The sequence below is a fragment of the Telmatherina bonti genome (assembly GCF_933228915.1).
Source record: "Telmatherina bonti genome assembly, chromosome: 7".
Lineage (NCBI taxonomy): Eukaryota > Metazoa > Chordata > Actinopteri > Atheriniformes > Telmatherinidae > Telmatherina > Telmatherina bonti.
This window is the reverse complement of record NC_136625.1, coordinates 6,997,318-7,016,031: the sequence shown is the minus strand read 5'-3', so window position 1 is coordinate 7,016,031 and position 18,714 is coordinate 6,997,318. Positions and strand designations below refer to the sequence as shown.

General features: G+C 35.7%; 1 protein-coding gene across 1 annotated transcript in view; it reads right to left on the bottom strand.

Annotated features, from left to right (window-relative positions):
* hhla1 (HHLA1 neighbor of OC90) overlaps nucleotides 1-5,599 on the bottom strand; it is a gene marked incomplete at both ends in the record, with an annotated part of 29,355 nt that extends 23,756 nt beyond the window's left edge. The window contains 2 exons of the mRNA XM_079243321.1: nucleotides 2,478-2,589; nucleotides 5,402-5,599. Of these exons, the coding sequence (XP_079099447.1) occupies nucleotides 2,478-2,589; nucleotides 5,402-5,599 (310 nt within the window). The remainder of the gene's footprint in view (nucleotides 1-2,477; nucleotides 2,590-5,401) is intronic.
* Between the last annotated feature and the right edge of the window lie 13,115 nt (nucleotides 5,600-18,714).

Sequence of the window (18,714 nt, the reverse complement as noted above, 5' to 3'; positions counted from 1 at the left end):
AAAAAAACGACCTCATGAGAGCACAAAACCTTTTAGCAATATTTGCAGGTGTTTTCATTCCCATTATTTAGGTTTTTTGCAGTTCTGGGTGTGATGGAAACACAGCTTTAACAGAGTAACTATGCAGTTAAAAATAACCACAAGCACAGTTTCTGCTATTTAAGAATCTTAATTTGAACTCCACCACTTTTTATGCATCATTGAAACACATTTTCAACCATTGTCATTTTCCAAAGTTAAAACGTGGAGGATTGGGGTAAAAGTACAGAGTTCAGCTGTTATACTCTCAGGAAAAAGCTTGAACTCTTTGCCACCGTGAGGCTTTGGCCGCATAAAAACCCATTTTGTTCTGGTATTTTGAGATTTTCCCTCCCAAGTCCATATGAGCCCATTTGAAAACACAAACTGTCATGAATCAAACCACACGGCAATGATCAACCATCGCCTCTGAAGCCATGTTAGCCAATCAGAAGACTGACATTAAAAATGACTGTTTCCAGAAACTTTAAACAATTTGTGGTATTTTATGAAGGCACAAAAGACCAAACTGGGACCAGAAAACCTCCCCCCACCATTCCACCAGCAGCAGCCTGAAGCGTTGATCCTGACGGCAGGATGGATCCATGTTGTCATGATGTTTCCAGCAGATTCTGATCCTACCATGTGAATGTGGAGCTGAACTGGAGACTCATCAGACCAGCAACGTTTCTCCATCTTCTATTGTCCAGTTCTGGTGAGTCTGTGTGAATTGTAGCCTCAGTTTCCTGTTCTTACTGACAGGAGGGAACCCGCTGTGGTCTTCTGCTGCTGGAGACCATCTGCTTCCAGGCTGGACGGGTTTTCCACTTAAAGACTTCTTTATACCAAATCCTGACACCTTCATCGGCCAATGTTTGTACATCTAGCTGGAAAATGATCTCCAACACAAAACAGAGCTGGTTTTGGAATTAAAGGAAACGCTGTCTAACTTTGTTTTTTTTAACTGTTTGACTTCCTGCTGTCTTTCCAACATCTCCAACCAGTCTGTCCATTTTATACATCAACACTGGATATTTTATCTTCTTCAGACCTTCTCTGGAAACACTGGAGCTGGTTGTGAGTGAAGATCCCAGTAAATAGATCAACAACCATATTCAGTCAGTTATAAATCCTCTTTCTTCCTCATGCTGCTCAGTTTGACCTTCTAAAGTCGTCTTCACTGGGTGGTGTAGTGGTTAGCACAGAGTTGCTGGTTGAGCCCCAGCTGTGTCATTGGCTGATTGGATTGGTGTTAAAGTGGCCAGAAAGTGTAATCCATTACATTTGGTCATTTTTTCCTTTTTTTGTTGAGTCATTAAAAACCCATTGAAGCACAAAATGACAATCAGCGATAAAAACATGATGACTTTTTTCAAATAAGTAACCTGTTAAAGCGTTTAGCAGAACTATGAGATCAAATCTGTAATAAGAAAAGGCTGAACAGCTGGAAAAGTGAGGAAAATGTTGTAAGAAATACCTGTAGAGTCATAAAAGTCTCTTTTGTGCCTATCCGCCTGTGGTCTGGGTCGAATCGCTGCATACAAATAAAAACAAAGAACATTTAAACTCTTATCATTTACAATTAGATCCAACCACACCATCTACCTCAGTGATTGACAATAATTTAACTTCAACAATTACAACAAAAGGCTTTAAGTGCTTAATTTACCCAAACAGACAGATCCAGTATTGTAAATATAATATACGCTGACCCACCTTGGCTCAACAGCAGAAAGAGTAAAATTCCAGAAAAAGCACTTATAAACCAGAAGCGTGGATGCTGCGTGAAGCTCCAGAAGCCTGCCATGACCCTGCAGTCGCCACAAAGCCAACAAGTCAACAAGTTGATTCAGAGAGACAATAAAACAGCAGAAAATAAGAAACATCGTTTCACATTAAAACTAGAAAGAAGTCATGATCAATTCCACCTTAAACAAACATGCAGACTGGACTTTAAATAAAACTGGTGAGGGTCTTTATCCTCCATCTTCCAGCTGATCTGAGGATTTCTGGGGATTTCTTCCAGACATGTGGAGCATAGAAGCTGAATGTAGTTCCTCCAGGTCTGCTTCTGACTCTGGAACTGATAAAAGACCAGATCCAGACAACCTGAGGGGTCTGGTAGGTTCATACTGGGTCCTGAACCCTTCAAAGCCTTCCAGACCAGCAACAGAACTTTAAGGTCTGTCCTCTGATGGACAGGCAGCTGGTTTAAAGACTTTAGAACTGGACTGATGTGGTCCTCTTTCTTGGTCATAGTGAAGAGTGGAGCAGCAGAGTTCTGAATGAGCTGAACGAGTCTAATAAAGTTTTTAGGAAGACCTGTAAAGATCCTGTAAAGACGAACTAAAACAGGAGTAAACGTCTTACCTGCTGCTTGACGTGAACTGGAACTCCCGGCTGCATCAAGCTTCTCCCGGTGTGAAACCCAGCGGCGATCAGATAAGGATTAAACGAACCCTTTTTCTCCTCCTCTGAACAGCAGTGGCTGGCAGCTCGCCGAGATCTGGACAAAAAGAAACTGTTCTCATTGTGTGGCTGCAGGCTGGACACCAGTCCTTCATCCCTGCACTGCAAAAAAATATCAAACCTCAGGTCCAAGTGGCAGCATCCTGAGCTGGACCCAACTCGGTTGGGTTTCGGAACTATTTCCTGTTTATTTAGCAGGAAAAAACCTCATTATTTAAGATAAACAACAGGTTGAATACACAGGGTCTACATGTGGTTGACGTGCATACCTGTGCATGTAGAGAACATGTGAATCATGTGGTTCTTTACATATGTATCACATGAAAATGTTCCAAAAACACATGAATATGGACAGGTGATTTCCATGTGAAGCACGTGTTTTTTCTGGAAGGTAAAAATCTGAAGCAACAATTCAGTCCATGGAAAACACAACAGTTACAGCATTTCATTTAAACATGCTGATATAAACTTAAATACACTACAAGAGGCACAAACAGAACTTTCCCAGTACTAAGGATGATGAAAATAAATATTTATCTGAGCTGCTTTATTCTCCTTCACAGTCCGGTTCCTCTTACTCGTGCGTGCTTGTAACTTCATAGCATTCATACCAAAGCTTTGGAAGGACTTTCCAAAGCTCTTCTTCAGATGTTTCTGTCTTTTGTTCCGATTTCTGTCCACATGATTCCACACTGCTTCAATAATGTTGAGATCTGGGTTCTGGGAGGGTCAGGGTGTCCTGGAAAAAGAACGGAAACTGGACTAAAATCCTACCAACAGGTTGCTTTGTATTCTCTACAATGGATATGTGTGTGCTTTTGTTCTATATAGTCAGAACACAGAAACATTTCTGAAAATAAATGTTTCTGTGGTTTAGCAACAGTCATTTGCTAAAGGTTTAGCCATATTACATCTGCTCATAGCTTAAAACATGCCAGAAGGTAATATTTTAGCCACTGCATGATGCTAATATATTAGCTACAAACATCTGCTAATAGTTTAGCAACATGAGAGAAACTAACAGTTTAGCAACATGAGAGAAACTAATAGTTTAGCAACATGTGAGAAACTAATAGTTTAGCAACATGCGAGAAACTAATTGTTTAGCAACATTCATTCATTCATTTTCCAAACCGCTTATTCCAATTCAGGGTCGCAGGGAAGCTGGAGCCTATCCCAGCTGGCTTTGGGCGACAGGCAGGGTACACCCTGGACAGCTCGCCAGTCCATCGCAGTGTTTAGCAACATGAGAGAACTTAATAGTTTAGCAACAGCCAGCTGCTAAAGGTTTAGCCATATTACATCTGCTCATAGCCAGAAGGAAATATTTTAGCCATTGCATGATGCTAATGTATTAGTTACAAACATCTGCTAATAGTTTAGCAACATGAGAGAAGCTAATAGTTTAGCAACATGAGAGAAGCTAATAGTTTAGCAACATGAGAGAACTTAATAGTTTAGCAACATGCGAGAAACTAATAGTTTAGCAACATGAGAGAAACTAATAGTTTAGCAACATGAGAGAACTTAAAAGTTTAGCAACATGAGAGAAACTAATAGTTTAGCAACATGAGAGAACTTAATAGTTTAGCAACAGCCAGCTGCTAAAGGTTTAGCCATATTACATCTGCTCATAGCCAGAAGGAAATATTTTAGCCATTGCATGATGCTATTGTATTAGTTACAAACATCTGCTACTAGTTTAGCGACAGCCAGCTGCTAAAGTTTTAACAGCATAATATACCAGGAGCTAATATTTTAGCAACGTCCAGCTACTAAAAGATTAACAGCTGACTGCTAATGGTTTAGCAATAAGTAATCTTCTAAGAGTTTACCAATAAACAACTAATAATTTGTCAACATTAAGTTGCTAATAGTTTGCCTCTGGAAAGTAGATACTTGGTTAAAAATTACCAAACCATTTAGCCTTTAATCTATCTGGTCCTGTATTTTCCCAATCATATTTTCTGATAAAAAAAAAAAAAGGACCAAATGACCTTTTTGGGGTGACTTAGCATTAGCAAAGGCAGCCCTACCTTTAATTTTGCACGGGGGGGGGGGGGGTCCTACCTGTGTGAAATGACCAAGAAACTTCTCACAGGTGGTTATTATGAATGCCTGTAACATTAAGAGAACATTTTCATTGGTGTGGTTCCTTCTCTACAGTGTTCATGTTTTCATCTAGTTCTTATTGCTGTTGTGCAGTCAGTTGATCTGGTTCAGTCACACCTGTAAGTAACACCTGGACAAACCTGGGACTGATTACTTGCTCTTATGGTTTATTCTTTCTAAGTAGCAAACCCAAGGCACCTTACTGCCACCTTCTGGTGAGGAGTGTGAGCATCAAGCAAATCAAGATACAACTAAACAAAGCCATTCTTTAATGGCTCCAGATGCATTAAGATAAGATTTGATTACATATATAGTCAGAACTGTGGTCAAACTTCAGATTTATTCCCCTCAATTTTCATGAGCTTTGTTCTTTCTGTTTTATATTTCTAACACTGAACCATAACAGTTTTTTCTTGTTGACAGAAATCCCACAGGCTTGCAATGGTGGGAGAACTAAAACCTCATTCTCGTGTAAAAGTAAAACTAAACAGACAAGCATTTACTTTAGTAAAAGTAAAAGTACCACATCAACCTTTTCTGGAATATTTAAAAACATTTTTTAGAAATCTAGATAAACATAACAGATGTGATCTTTACTTATTCATTATAATAATTCAGTAAAACTTTACATTTTTAGGTGTTTTTCTTATTCAAGCAGGAAAAATGTCTCAGGACCATAAATAAATAAACATGACTCTAGGCACATTGTACAGTGTAACTTCATGGCTGTAATAAGCCGTTGGTGTGACATCTGAGCCTTGGCGAAGATCAGCAGCTGAGAGGACTGAATACGAGTCTTTACCGACAAGGATTGGTCAGCACTTGGGTCGGCATTCTCTTCTCTACACACAGCAGTTATCGGCAAGAAGAGGAAACAAGGCAGCTGAGGGCCTGGGAACAGATGCCCTCTGGCCACCTGATTTAAATGTCTCTTCCCAGCCAGCATGTCCACGTGGGGCCCGTAAGGATTGAATTTGGGCTTCAGATAAGGGTCCCGCATTGGTTTTTCAGTACAATTTCCATGGATATCTCACCGGTTTTTGCCTATATGGGTTTCAAGTTAGTCCCCATTGAGCTCATACAGCCCACATGGACTTCACATGTAGGGTCCATGTTAACAGAAACCAAATGGGACCTGCAATATTTGCCCAATTCAAGCCCATTCCCACTCAGTTTCCTCATTGCCCAACTTTAACTCTTACAGGCCATCCATGGACATGCTGGCAGGGATAAGTGGGCATAGCTGAAATGCAGTCAGCCAACTTAATACCCAAATGGGCAAACACAAGTGAGACAAATCCACATGGGACCCTGATTTGCAGCCCAAATTTAACCCATCTGGGCCCCTCTTGGACATGTTAGCTATGTTACTTATTAGTTTTTATAAGTAATTCTTATTAAAGGGCCTGTTGTGATAAATGACAACAGATTGCAGGATACCATGGTTAACGGAACATCTGTGTATTTTATGTTTTGGGTTTTTGAGTTTGTCCCTCCAAGTTTGCCGTACTTTAGGCAGACCTTTTGTGAGATTTGTAGTTTTTGGTTATATCAATGTGAAGTTGCATTTGTATGTTGACCCTGCTGTCTAAAGGCCTTTTCACACCTATTGTGAATGTACTCTGAAAATAATTTGCACGACAATATATATACATATATATTTTATCAAATCAATGTCAAGTCAATGGTGATGTTCTCATCAGTGATGGATTTCTGTCCAGTAATTTTGTAAGTTTAATTTTCTCAAATTAAGGTAAACTTTTCTCAATATTCACATCTGACAGATAACAATCTGCTTTAAGCTAGGACTTAGCTGCTAAGGCAGATCTTAGATCCCAGACATCCTAACGTACTTCCTGAATCTGAGTCACAATACTGAGACAATACTGTTCGATGAGATTTGGATCTGCCTATGACAGCAAAAAACTTCAGTCATTATGTATTAATTCAGCTCTTAACCCTGTTGCTGGTGTTAATGCAGACATTCCATGTTAAATGGCTGCTCCAGGCTGCAGGGAACTCAGGGTTTCTTTATGGTAAAACTGCCAGACGTAGGTTTACTTCACAGAGTGAGTTACCATGGTAACACTTACCTTTCAGGAACAGAAAGCTTCAAGTTTCCCTTAATATACTCAGAGTTTAACCTGCTTTCTGGAACACAACATTGGTCATGGTAGATGGTCTCTGAATCTAAATTTTACGGATCATTAATATCCGCAATATTTCATTTTTAAATATGAAATTTTTCAGTGAATTGAGAAAATAACTTTGTTGTAGTTTTCTCTTAAATAAAACTTCAAACGATTTAAAGAGATTTAAGATTTTATTGCATTTTAGAAAACTTCCTAACATTTGTGGAAATGAGTTTTGTAAATACACAAAAGCCACAAAGATGCAAAGACAGCCACAAAAACAAAAAGCAACCATGAAAACAATACTAATAGACTCAAAGAAACTGCAAAATAACAAGAAAGAGAAGGCAAAGTCAGGAAAAACAGCCATAAAAGCACCATACACAGAAGAGCATGAGCTGCACAGATAGTTGCATCCACACAATGATACGACGACAGACACCATGTCACACACAAATCATTTTCAGTTCAATACTTTATTAATAACCGGTGCAATCAAAAAGACAGAAAATAAAAAATCAAGTAAGAATACATTTGCATATTATATCATCAAACCAAAATATCTCAAGTGGTCAAATACAGAATAGAAACAGCAGATTTAATCATTTATTTATTTTCAAACTGGAATGAGAAAATGATGCACAGCTCTGAAGGCCACTAGTGTAAAGTTGTCCAAACTTTCCTTCAATGAAACCTAAAGACAACTAAACTGTTTCCAACCTAAAAAATAGAATAAAACAAAAAGCTGCTGTTGGTAAAGTCGCACAAAGCCGTCTGAAATATCCTTTAAGTGGTTTGCCGGCTGTATTTATGGAACCATTAGGGTCCACCATGTTGGAGGTGACGTCTTCGGCTCGATTTGGCACATTTTAAGCAGCTTCCCGCTGACAACAGACAGACAAACAGAACCTCACCAGCTCTGAAATGTAGTTAATTCACATGACTGATGATGGCTGGAATAATGAATGAATACTAGACTGGGTGAGATGGAACTTTTCAAACCTTTGACTGGGTCGTTGTTGGATTTTGATTCCAGAGCCGCCAGATTTCCTGACATGTTTCTGTTTACGTCATGCTATTCAGAGGGAGATGCTTGTTTCAGTTAAACAAAAACCTTATTCTAAAGTAAAATGAGCAAAACATATTTTTGATTCCTCTCACGCAATAACGCTTTTTTAAAATCTATTACACTTTAATGAACTGGTTTACCATGTTTAACTTGAACATTTTCATGTGAGGCACGTGTAATTCATACCTGAAACACGTGTGGACCACATGTTTATGCACATGTGAGCTACTTCTGGCTTTGAAACTCATTCAGCTGTAAACATAGACTGTATATAAAAAGATGGGCGGGGCTTCTGGGACACCCGTAGGTTTCTGAAGAGCTAAATTGAAGCTCGGTGGGCGGTTCCTACCATCACCATCTTGACAGGGGCATATGCGTCGTCTCGCCCGGAAAATACAAATATGGGCAAAGAGGTGGAGCTGAGAGGGGGGCTTTGAGCGTCATGGTGGATGATTGACATCGAGCGAACTCTGAGCTTTCTGTAGCTAAGAGCTAACTGAGATAACAGGAGCAAACCAGCTAACGGAGGTAAGCAGGCTAAAGCTAAGTCACGTTAACCAGCTAAAAATCACGGTTGTTCTACGTTCTTCTGACTTGAAGTGGGAGATTGGGTACCTGTCAATCAAAAGGACACGCCCCTAAATATATATATATATTTATATTTATATATATATATATATATATAAATATATATATATATATATATTTATATTTATATATATATATATATATATATATATATATATATATATATATATACATGTATATATATATATATATATATATATATATACATGTATATATATATATACATGTATATATATATACATATATACATACATATATATATATATATATATACATATATATATACATATATATATACATATATATATATATATATATATATATACATATATATATATATATAATATATACATATAATATATACATATATATATATATACATATATATATATATACATATATATATATATACATATATACATATATATATATATATACATATATATATAATATATACATATATATATATATATATATATATATATATATATATATACATGTATATATATATATATATATATATATATAAATATATATATATATATATATATATATACATGTATATATATATATACATGTATATATATATATATATATATATACATGTATATATACATGTATATATATATATGTATATATATATATATATATATATATATATATATATATATATATATATATATATATATATATATATATATATATATATTTAGGGGCGTATATATATTAAATATATATAACTTTGGCTGAAGGTGAAATGAGATGAGATTAAACTTCGAGATTAAATTAAATTAAATTTAAACGGGCGAGTTAGAAAAAAATTCACTCCCCCCACAGTTGTCATGAAGGTAAACCTGACCTAATAAACCTAAAATTGATTTTTGTACCAGGTGGTAAACACGTTTATTTCTGCTGTGAAGTTGGTCTTTTTAACGTGGGAGTCTATTGGGATTTGCTCTGCTTTGCAGCCCCTAGTGGATGAAGAGGGAACTGCAGTTTTATGCACTTCCGCATAGACTTCACTTTTTACCGCCGATGGCTCCGTTCATCTTTCATATACGGTCTGTGGTAGGACCATGTGATTTACACACAAAGGTCATGTGGTCCACATGTCAATGCAAACACTGACAACATGTGAGGCACATGTGAACATGTAAAGAAAATGTAGAGCACATGTTTATGCACATGTGAGCCACATGTAAATCCCATATGTTTATCCCATAGGTTTACATAAAAATGTATGTTCACTCACATGGTTCATGTGTTTTTTTTACATGTGGTCTTCATGTGTAAGTTACACATGGGGTTTTATATGTTTTTTTCAAATGTGAATGACACGTAGAACATGTGCTTACATGTAAATGTCATGGGGTCCTTCTGTAGGGGAGACTGCGCTATATGATATACAAATATCATGTGTTAATGCTCATGATTAAAACAAAATAAGACGTAATTAATGTGAGCGCCATTGTGGAGTTTTGCCACACGTTAAATTCTATTTGCTGCCTTCAGCAGGTTGATTGCATGTCAAATATTGCATCAACAAAAAAAACTTTCAAAATCTTTTTGTGTGTTTTTCAAGAAGCTGAGAGGATTAGCAAACAAACCAGCCAACATCTAAAAAGTGTTTGTCTCAGAAACAAGTCCAAGTATCATGTATGCTGGACAGGATGCGTTTTCTCACATAAATGCAGCCATCCTCACGGATATGTCCGACAGCTTTGTGCAACGTTTCACCGCCACGGTGATGAAAGCATGACTTAAATAAAAGAACTGTACTTTAAATCGCCAAGGCACAAATAATCTGTAGCAATCAAAATGTCCATAAAATTACAGGTAATGCAGAATGTGCCGATCAGTGCATTGCTTTGTTTGCAGTTACAGTGAACACGACCGTACGCCACACAGAGAAAACAAACAGCAGGAACTATTGCCCTATTTACTACATGGATGCCATAAAGTGCTCCTTTTCATTCAGAATTGTTGCACATACAGACAAATTCACACACAGACAAACTGAAAGGACACATGATTAATTACACGTTCATTTTAGTTCATGCTTCAGATTATGGCTTTGAGAAATGTGGGAAAAATTGATTTAAACCACTGAGAAACATCTGGAATTTCTAGGTAGTGCTGACATATAATCCTATATTTAATGATATGTAGAGTTTATTCAGCCTTCATGTTCCTTGTTGTGAATAGCTGCTACAACAGCTCCAAATGCACTGATTCATTTCAGCGAGATGTTGCAGTCATTTTGTTGTTTCAGTTTTATTGGCACAAAAACACATTAGTTTGTGCTCCTGTTTTGGGTCTTTGACTGTTTTAATTGAGTTTATTGACAAAGTGCCAGAATAAAAGAAAAAAAAAACCTAGATGAAACACAGACTCTAGATAAGAAATGGACATAGTTGGTTTCAGGAAAATTTCAAACCAGTTCCCCTAAAGTGCAATACCACCGATGGCCACTAGTAAACACAGTTTGTGAGATTTTCCCACAAAATACATCAATGAATTTCCTCAAAGTTGTGATTGGCGATACCAAAATTTATCCTGTCAATCAAATACCATGAGTTTATGGTAATTTTTTTATATCAGTATTTGATATTGATAGTGATACAAATACCGATGCAAATACCAATACCGGTACTTCTTGCCCTTTAAAGGAAAGAACCGATATATTGTAAGGTCAAATGGAATGTAAAAAAAACTCGTGAACATCAAAACAAAAACAAGGGTTTTTAAAACATTCCCAAATTATTCTGATAAATGCCATAAAAATAAACTGGTAAAACATTAACACAAAAAGTCATAATCACTAAGAGTTGCATCATCATCATGACATCTGGTAGGCTACCAAGATCATGTAATACAGAGAAAAACCATTTCTGGGCTTTCTGTGTAATTTTATTGCCTAAAACTTTTAGAAATGAAAAACAAATGGTATGTTTTGCAGCAGAGTGGTATCTCCATACTCAAAAAAGTATCAACACCCCTGATACTTTGATTGTCAGATATAAAAGTATAAACTCAAGAGTATTGATACATCCATTACTACCTTCAAGTGACCAAACAGTCTTTTACAGACAATGCTGATTTAGAAGGATTTCCTACCTTAGAATATGTTCCCTCGGTTATGTCCAGGAAAGAACTGGTCCAGACCTGAAAAACTGGTGTCATACTAGAATAACAAGATGTAGAATAACAAAAAATGTTGTGACCCCAAAGCTGAAAGAACTTAGGTTCATTTGCTTGACTCAAGAGAAGTTAATAAACTGGAATAAAGCCAAGAAGACATTTCTGATTAGTTGGAGTTGTTTTTGTGAGGATAGTAGAATAATTAACCGTTTTCTTAATTTTCTTGGCCTTGATGCTACTAAATCTATTGACAATTTCATTTTACATGATTATAACTTCAAAATCTGAGAGCTGAGGCTCAAAACAAGCGCTAGCACCACTTTAGCACCAACAGGGGCAATGGTGTAATTTTTAAAGTTAATTCCTTTGGGTTTCAACTGTATTTTTCCAGATTAATCTTCTGAGCTAAATATAATTATCAGTGACAGCTGATTGATGAGTTAAGCCTCACAAAGCAATTTGTTATGCTACAGTGGCTAAGTCCATTTCTTATACATGGTCTTTAGTCTGTAAATCACCAAAAACTTTAAAAAATCATGTGAGAAAACAAAAATAAAAGGTGAAAAATATGAAGAAATGGCTTAGCAACATCCTCTGCTGCTCAATAAAGAACAATCACCCCCAAAGCGCTTCTTTAAATGTCTGAATTAAAACCATCTTTGTCAAACATGCCAATAAAAAAAGCAAGATTCTTAGTTTTTGAAGACATAAAAACAAGTATGGTGGAAATAAAGCAACAAATGAACATGTTATCAAAGTGACCTCCAAGGTCAGCCTTAAAAAAACCCAAAAAAACACATCTTGGCACCTTCTAAGGGTACAGTACTTTTCTCCCTTACATAATGACCCCAAATTGTCCTTTAAATGGCTAAAAACCGCAAGCTCAGTTGGGTGTCTTTAATAATATGAAGGAGAGCTTGAGTCACTTTTCATTATGCAGAAAAATAGGACAAGAAATGAAGACAAGCAGTAGTAATGACAGACACTGCAGGACAGTAGACATTAAAATCCTCCAGGGACACTGTGAGACCATTAAAACCTCTTTAACAAGCTGGAAAATCCAAGTATTGATTTACAAAGCAAAGAAACTGATTGGATGTACATAATCAGGTTAATCAAAAGCTGTTGGCTTTAGGATTAGTGTAATAAAGATTAGTGTTTTGGCTTTTTGATAGCTCGATTTAATGGTCATCTCATTAAATATGTTGTTTCATTTAAGCTAGTCCACAAAACAACATAATCTGGTCCCAATAACAAAGTTCTAGAAGAGTAAACACTACCTCAAAATATTTAATTTTGATTAGTCATTGAACACTTTGAATGGACGCTAACAGTATGTTTAAGCTAGCAGGTGCTTCACAGTGTACAGTATAAAAGTATGGTATTTTCCCTAAATAACACCTTGAGTCACATAAATTCATTGATAATGGTGTTACATTACCTATTGTCATATTTAGGTGACAAAAAAGAAAAGTAATAATGTGTGTTTCAAGCTACATGCTATATTTTGAATTCACTGCAAGTCAGCTATTAGCTTGTTAGCTGATGCTGGGATCACAATACTACTGTCCATATTTATTTCTGCCTCAGCTCTTTTAATATAAATGTCAAACTGACTTGAAATAAAAAATTATATAAAACATAAATTTTAGGACTGTATATATTGATGACTGATAAGAACCTCAAACTGTTGGGGATTGAGGAACATTTTAGTTTTCAAGCTAACCTATTTAGCTGAATCAGTGCTAACCAGTTTATGTATTTATAAATTGTTCTGATAGTGGATTTTGTAAAATGTTCTCATATAATAATATTAATGTAGTTCAATATTAAAAATACTCATGACCCATTTTTGCTAACTGAAGCTCAATAAACGACATTAGCTAATTTTGCATGTCCATCTAGTGTGAGGCTGAGTATAGAAAAAATGCATAAAGACTTTAATGGTTTAGTGTAGACAAAAGGTTGGCATAACCTCTTAAATTTCTTCTGGGATGTACTCTGAAATTCGCTATGATATAGATCAGTATGGCTACATCACTCCACAAGTTTTTTATGATTAGCTTATTAGCCAAAAACCCATAACTGATGCAGTGCAGCTCTGTAACATTTGTAGTATTTTCCAGCTATTGTAGGTAAATCTTCCAGTACAACCAGTTTTAGGAAAGTATTGAAAACACATTTTAATATTAAATGATAGCTATTGAGTCATTAGGATGGTTTGGTGTAATGTGTAGCCTACATTACTGTAGGCTAAAAATTTATCTTACATTTTTTCCTAAAAATTATTTAGTATGTACTTAAATACTAATTTTTTTTTAATCACATGCGCATTGTATTTTTATATTAAGTGTTCATACGTGCTTTTCTTTATTTTATAATGTATGATGTACGCGTAGCAAGAAGAGTAACAACAACATTAGCTTCAGCTAATGTCAATTCCGGTAAAGGTATGAAGGTATAATAACTAACATCTGTATATACAAGTCAAATCTGAAGAAGTAATATTAGCCATTTTGTAGTAACTTGAACTGTTTTTCAATTGTGAATAAATAACTTCTCATCCAATCACTTACTAACTTTTATTTTAAAGTGCTCACTGTTCTCTAAATAATTTGCATGAAGGACTTTCTAAATGGTTCTTTGTAGCAGGTTATGGGGTTAATGAAAGGCCTTATACTACCAAAAATCTTCTGAAATTGTATTAGATTAAGCTAACTAACAACTATAGCTGTGGGAAATCCTCATGGAAATCCATGAATATTTAAATATTTGTCCAGATAATTAACTAAATTAAAATACATTTGATATGTTTCTTAATTTCATTTTTAAAAAGTAGTATTGTATTTTTATTAGATGAGGTGACCATTAATCCAAAATCCAAAAAAGTCATTACGAACAAGCTCATTGAGATCCTGCCAATTAGAAATGTTTAACACAGAAGAGGTTTTATAGAAAGATATCACTGGAGAATGTTTATATCTGATTCACACAATCCACATAGAAAACTAAAGTGGCATTATATTCTATAATCAAAAGTAATGCTAGCACTTGTGTTGGTGTGTTGTGTTTTTTCTTTGTTATTTGTACCAATACGTCTTGAGTCTTGTAAACATTTAAAAATCTTGAGTTTCGTACAGCGTCATCTAGAAAATCCCTCAACAATGATGTATTTCAGGTTCATTTTCACTAAAAAGAGTAAGAAGATTTTCTCAAATGTAAATTTTTTATTGAGGTAAATGAAAATTTCAGGCCAAATCAGAAGCCAAACTTCACTTTAAGTTTATCATACAAATGGTAATGAGAACATACTTTTATTATGTGTTGATTTTCGTAGCATCACTTTATATTTTTTTTTACAGTGTATTTAGAGTCTTGGAAGACATTTTTTGCTTTTACAATTTATACAATAATCAAAGTTAAATTATACAGTAAATTGCCATTTACCTATAAATATACCAATGCTGTTAAATAGTTATTTCCATTGTTATTCTGATATTCCGGTCAATTAAAAAAATTGTTTTGAAATGGAGGAAAGAGCAAATCTGTTTGTGGAATTATTCCTAAGTTAAATGTGCAAAGTAAGAAACGCTGGTGCATGTCGGTGGACTTAAAGTTTCAACTTTAAGTTTCACAAAAGAACATATACAGGAAGAAAAAGGAGTGAAAGGGTTAAAATTTGCAGATCTGTGCAGCTGAAATCGTGTCTGAATGGTGTAATGAGCCATAAGCACCGCAACGCTTTAAAACTGCAGGCTATTTTACAAAAGCATGACTGAACTGTGGGACATTTTCTATTTTTGTTTGAAAGAAATGTTGATTCTCAACAGGAGGAAACAGTTCACATTCATAAATCCTGCGCGGTGTGTTTGGCGTGTGGTGAAGTGAGGTGAAACGCTAAACAAAGAATGATGTCATCCTGGAAGAGTCATCCTGGATTATTCTTTTTGCTTCAGAGGCACAATGAATGAAGGTCAGCAGGGATATATCAGTCCTATGATTTTTCTATGTTTTGACATGTTATTCATGTATTTTTCACTAATGATCTTTTTACAGGATATAATTAATTTGTGTAGAGCAGATGCTAGTTTATAGTAAGAATCATTATACAATAGATGATAATAAAAGTTTAGTTCACCTTGTTAACTTGACAGATAGGAGCTGCTTCCACACCAGGCTTCTACGTGAAGGAATAAAGCAAAATGTGTCATATGATGTGACATTTTGCATTCCTTTATGGTAAAAACTTTGCCCAAATCCAATCTGACGCTGGTCTTATCCCCTAATGGAAACCAGAAAGCAGAAGACTATGGCACTTCTTTCGTTAAAGGGCCAAATAAAGACTTAAAATGTGTTTTTTCTCCACAGTTTTTCCTTATGTCGGACTTTAAAGAGTTAAACTGTGATAAATTCCACAGTGTCATAGATATGTGACAACCAGAACAAAATTCGCCAGGCTTCTGCTCCCTTACTTGACCAGTCGCAAGATTTCAATGAGAAATGATGGATAGAGTGTTACAGGTAATGGAAACATTTTCTGTAAACATAGATGTGACTTGTGAATAGTCAACGTGTTGCACATGTGATGTAAACTAATTCCCAAAGAAGAGCTGTCCACATTTTGCTTGGATGTTCATCGCATATAATCTCTTTACTTCTTTAAGTTTTGTTTTTGGCTGAAACATTCTTTTTTCTTTTTTTTTTTTTAAATTCTAATAACTAGATCAGGACTCTGCAACCATTACAATCGCAAAAAAACATTTCAGCCATCAATTCAGCCAGATAAAACTTGTTTTGTCACAAATGACCTTTATGAGAAAGAAAACTAAGAATTTTCATAAATATATCTACTATAAGAAATTTGCCAATCAGATCTTAGTCTCATGTTGCATAAATTATTCCACAAACGATAAAAACAAAACAGAAAACAGCTATTATTATGTTAGCTGTAAAGGGTTTGATGATACAGTTGGACTAGAAAGGGTGTCAAAGACAGAGAGGAAGACTTGCAGTAAGTAGGCCAAGGCTGGGAATTGAACCTGCACCAGCTGCATCAACTAGCTGCAGCCATAGACTGTATATAAAGAGATGGACAGAGCCTCCGTGACGTCACCCGTAGGTTTCTGAGGAGCTGAATTGAAACTCGGTGGGCGGTTCCTACCATCGCCATCTTGGCAGGGGCATGTGTGTCGTCTCACCCGGAAAATACAAATATGGGCGAAGAGGTGGAGCTGAGAGGGGGGCTGTGAGCGTCATGGTGGATGATTGACATCAAGTGAACTCCGAGCTTTCTGTAGTAAGAGCAAACTGAGCTAACCCGGAGATAACAGGAGCTAACCAGCTAACGGAGGTAAGCGGGAAAAAAGCTAAGTCATGTTGTTAGCCGGCTAAAAACTGCGGTTTTTCTACATTCTTCTTACTTCAAGCGGGAGATCGGGTACCTGTCAATCAAAAGGACACACCCCTAAATATGCCAAACTTTGAGATTGAATTACTTTTAAACGGGCGAGTTAGAAAAAAATTCACTCCCTCCACAGTTGTCATGAAGGTAAACCTGACCTATTAAACCTAAAAGGGATTTTTGAACCAGGCTGTAAACATGTTTATTTCTGCTGCAAACATGTTTATTTCTGCTGTGAAGTTGGTCTTTTTAACATGGGAGTCTATTGGGATTTGCTCTGTTTTGCAGCCCCTAGTGGATGAAGGGGGAACTGCAGTTTTATGCACTTCAAGTCTTTTTTTCCTTTAATACCTTTATCCTAAAATAATAATCACGACATATTTCGTCTCGTGAGCTTTAGAAAGCAAAAGTTAGTTTCTGAAATATTACAAAAAAAAACAAACAAAAAAAAAAAAACGGTAACTGGAAACACCTGCAATGAAAAAAACCTCTTAATTATTGCTAAAAGGTTTTTGCGTTCTCATGAAGGGTTTTTTTTTTAGACGTGTCGATGTAGAAGTATATTGTAAAAATGTAAAGAAAACACGTTTTCCATTTCACTAATGTAGGGGGTCAAGTGACCAGTTCATTTCAGGCAAATATGGTTCGGTACATATGGATGGAATTATTAAAAAGAAAAACACAATCTTGATCTTTGACAGCACAGGAAAATGGAGAGTTTTATGGGGAATCTGAAAGAGAAATGAGGGATAAGGGCAACGAAAAACTGGAATACCCTGAAACAACCAAAGCACATAAAAATGTTTGTGACTGAAACACAGCTTGTGTTACAAGCTGAAAAGGTAAGTAAGGCTAGCTAAAACTAACTATTAACTGCATTTCACACATCCATCGTCACAGCTGTACTGTAATAAAGGTGTATGTATGAAACTAATCTCATGCAAAATAACAGAATATGCTCCAAATAATTTATTAGTGCAGTCATCTCCGTTTCCATGTGGGCAGCCACCTCGGATTTCAGTATTAAGGGGTCACAAGGTGTCCAGGGATGTATTAAATTAAAGCTGGGAAGGGACAGAATCTAATTTCATGTAAAAGTTTTAATTTAATTAACTCTTTATTGCCATGTAAATTATTTTTTAACATTAAGTTTCTGAAACCTGTTTCATCACTTTACAGTAAAAACGGTTTAATACGATCTGATACTTGTCTTCTGCCCCCTAGTGGATACTTTCTGCACTACAATAATTCAGGACAAATATTATACAGTAGTATCCCATAAATACATGCAAACTAATTTGTTTAAAGACTTCAGATATAAAAATGAGACTATTCTGCACAATTGTTTCCTTTTAAAATGACTAAATTGGTCTTTTACAAAATTTTTCGTGGCTCTTTAAAAAATTAAAAATGATCATAAAAAGGGTTGTAGTGAATAGTAAACATGTAAAAGCACAAGTGAAGCATGGTGTGGAAGCTCCTCCGTAATATCAGACCTGAAGGCAGTTGAACATGCTCTAATTGTGCGATATAATAGTAACTTGTGTGTATGTGTAGTATACATTTGTCTGTCAGATATTACATTCAGTATCTGTGTAATATTAAATCTAAAGTAGTAAAAGCAGTTTAGGCCTAAATGTGATCAGCTGGAAGCTTCTTTTGTGCTCAGTTTCCTTTAAATAAATAATCTTAATAAGATAAGTCAACAGCAGAAACCTTTCAAGTTTAATATGGGATGTTTTGTGTTTATAACAGGACATTCTGGCTGTTTGTTGTGCAGTGAT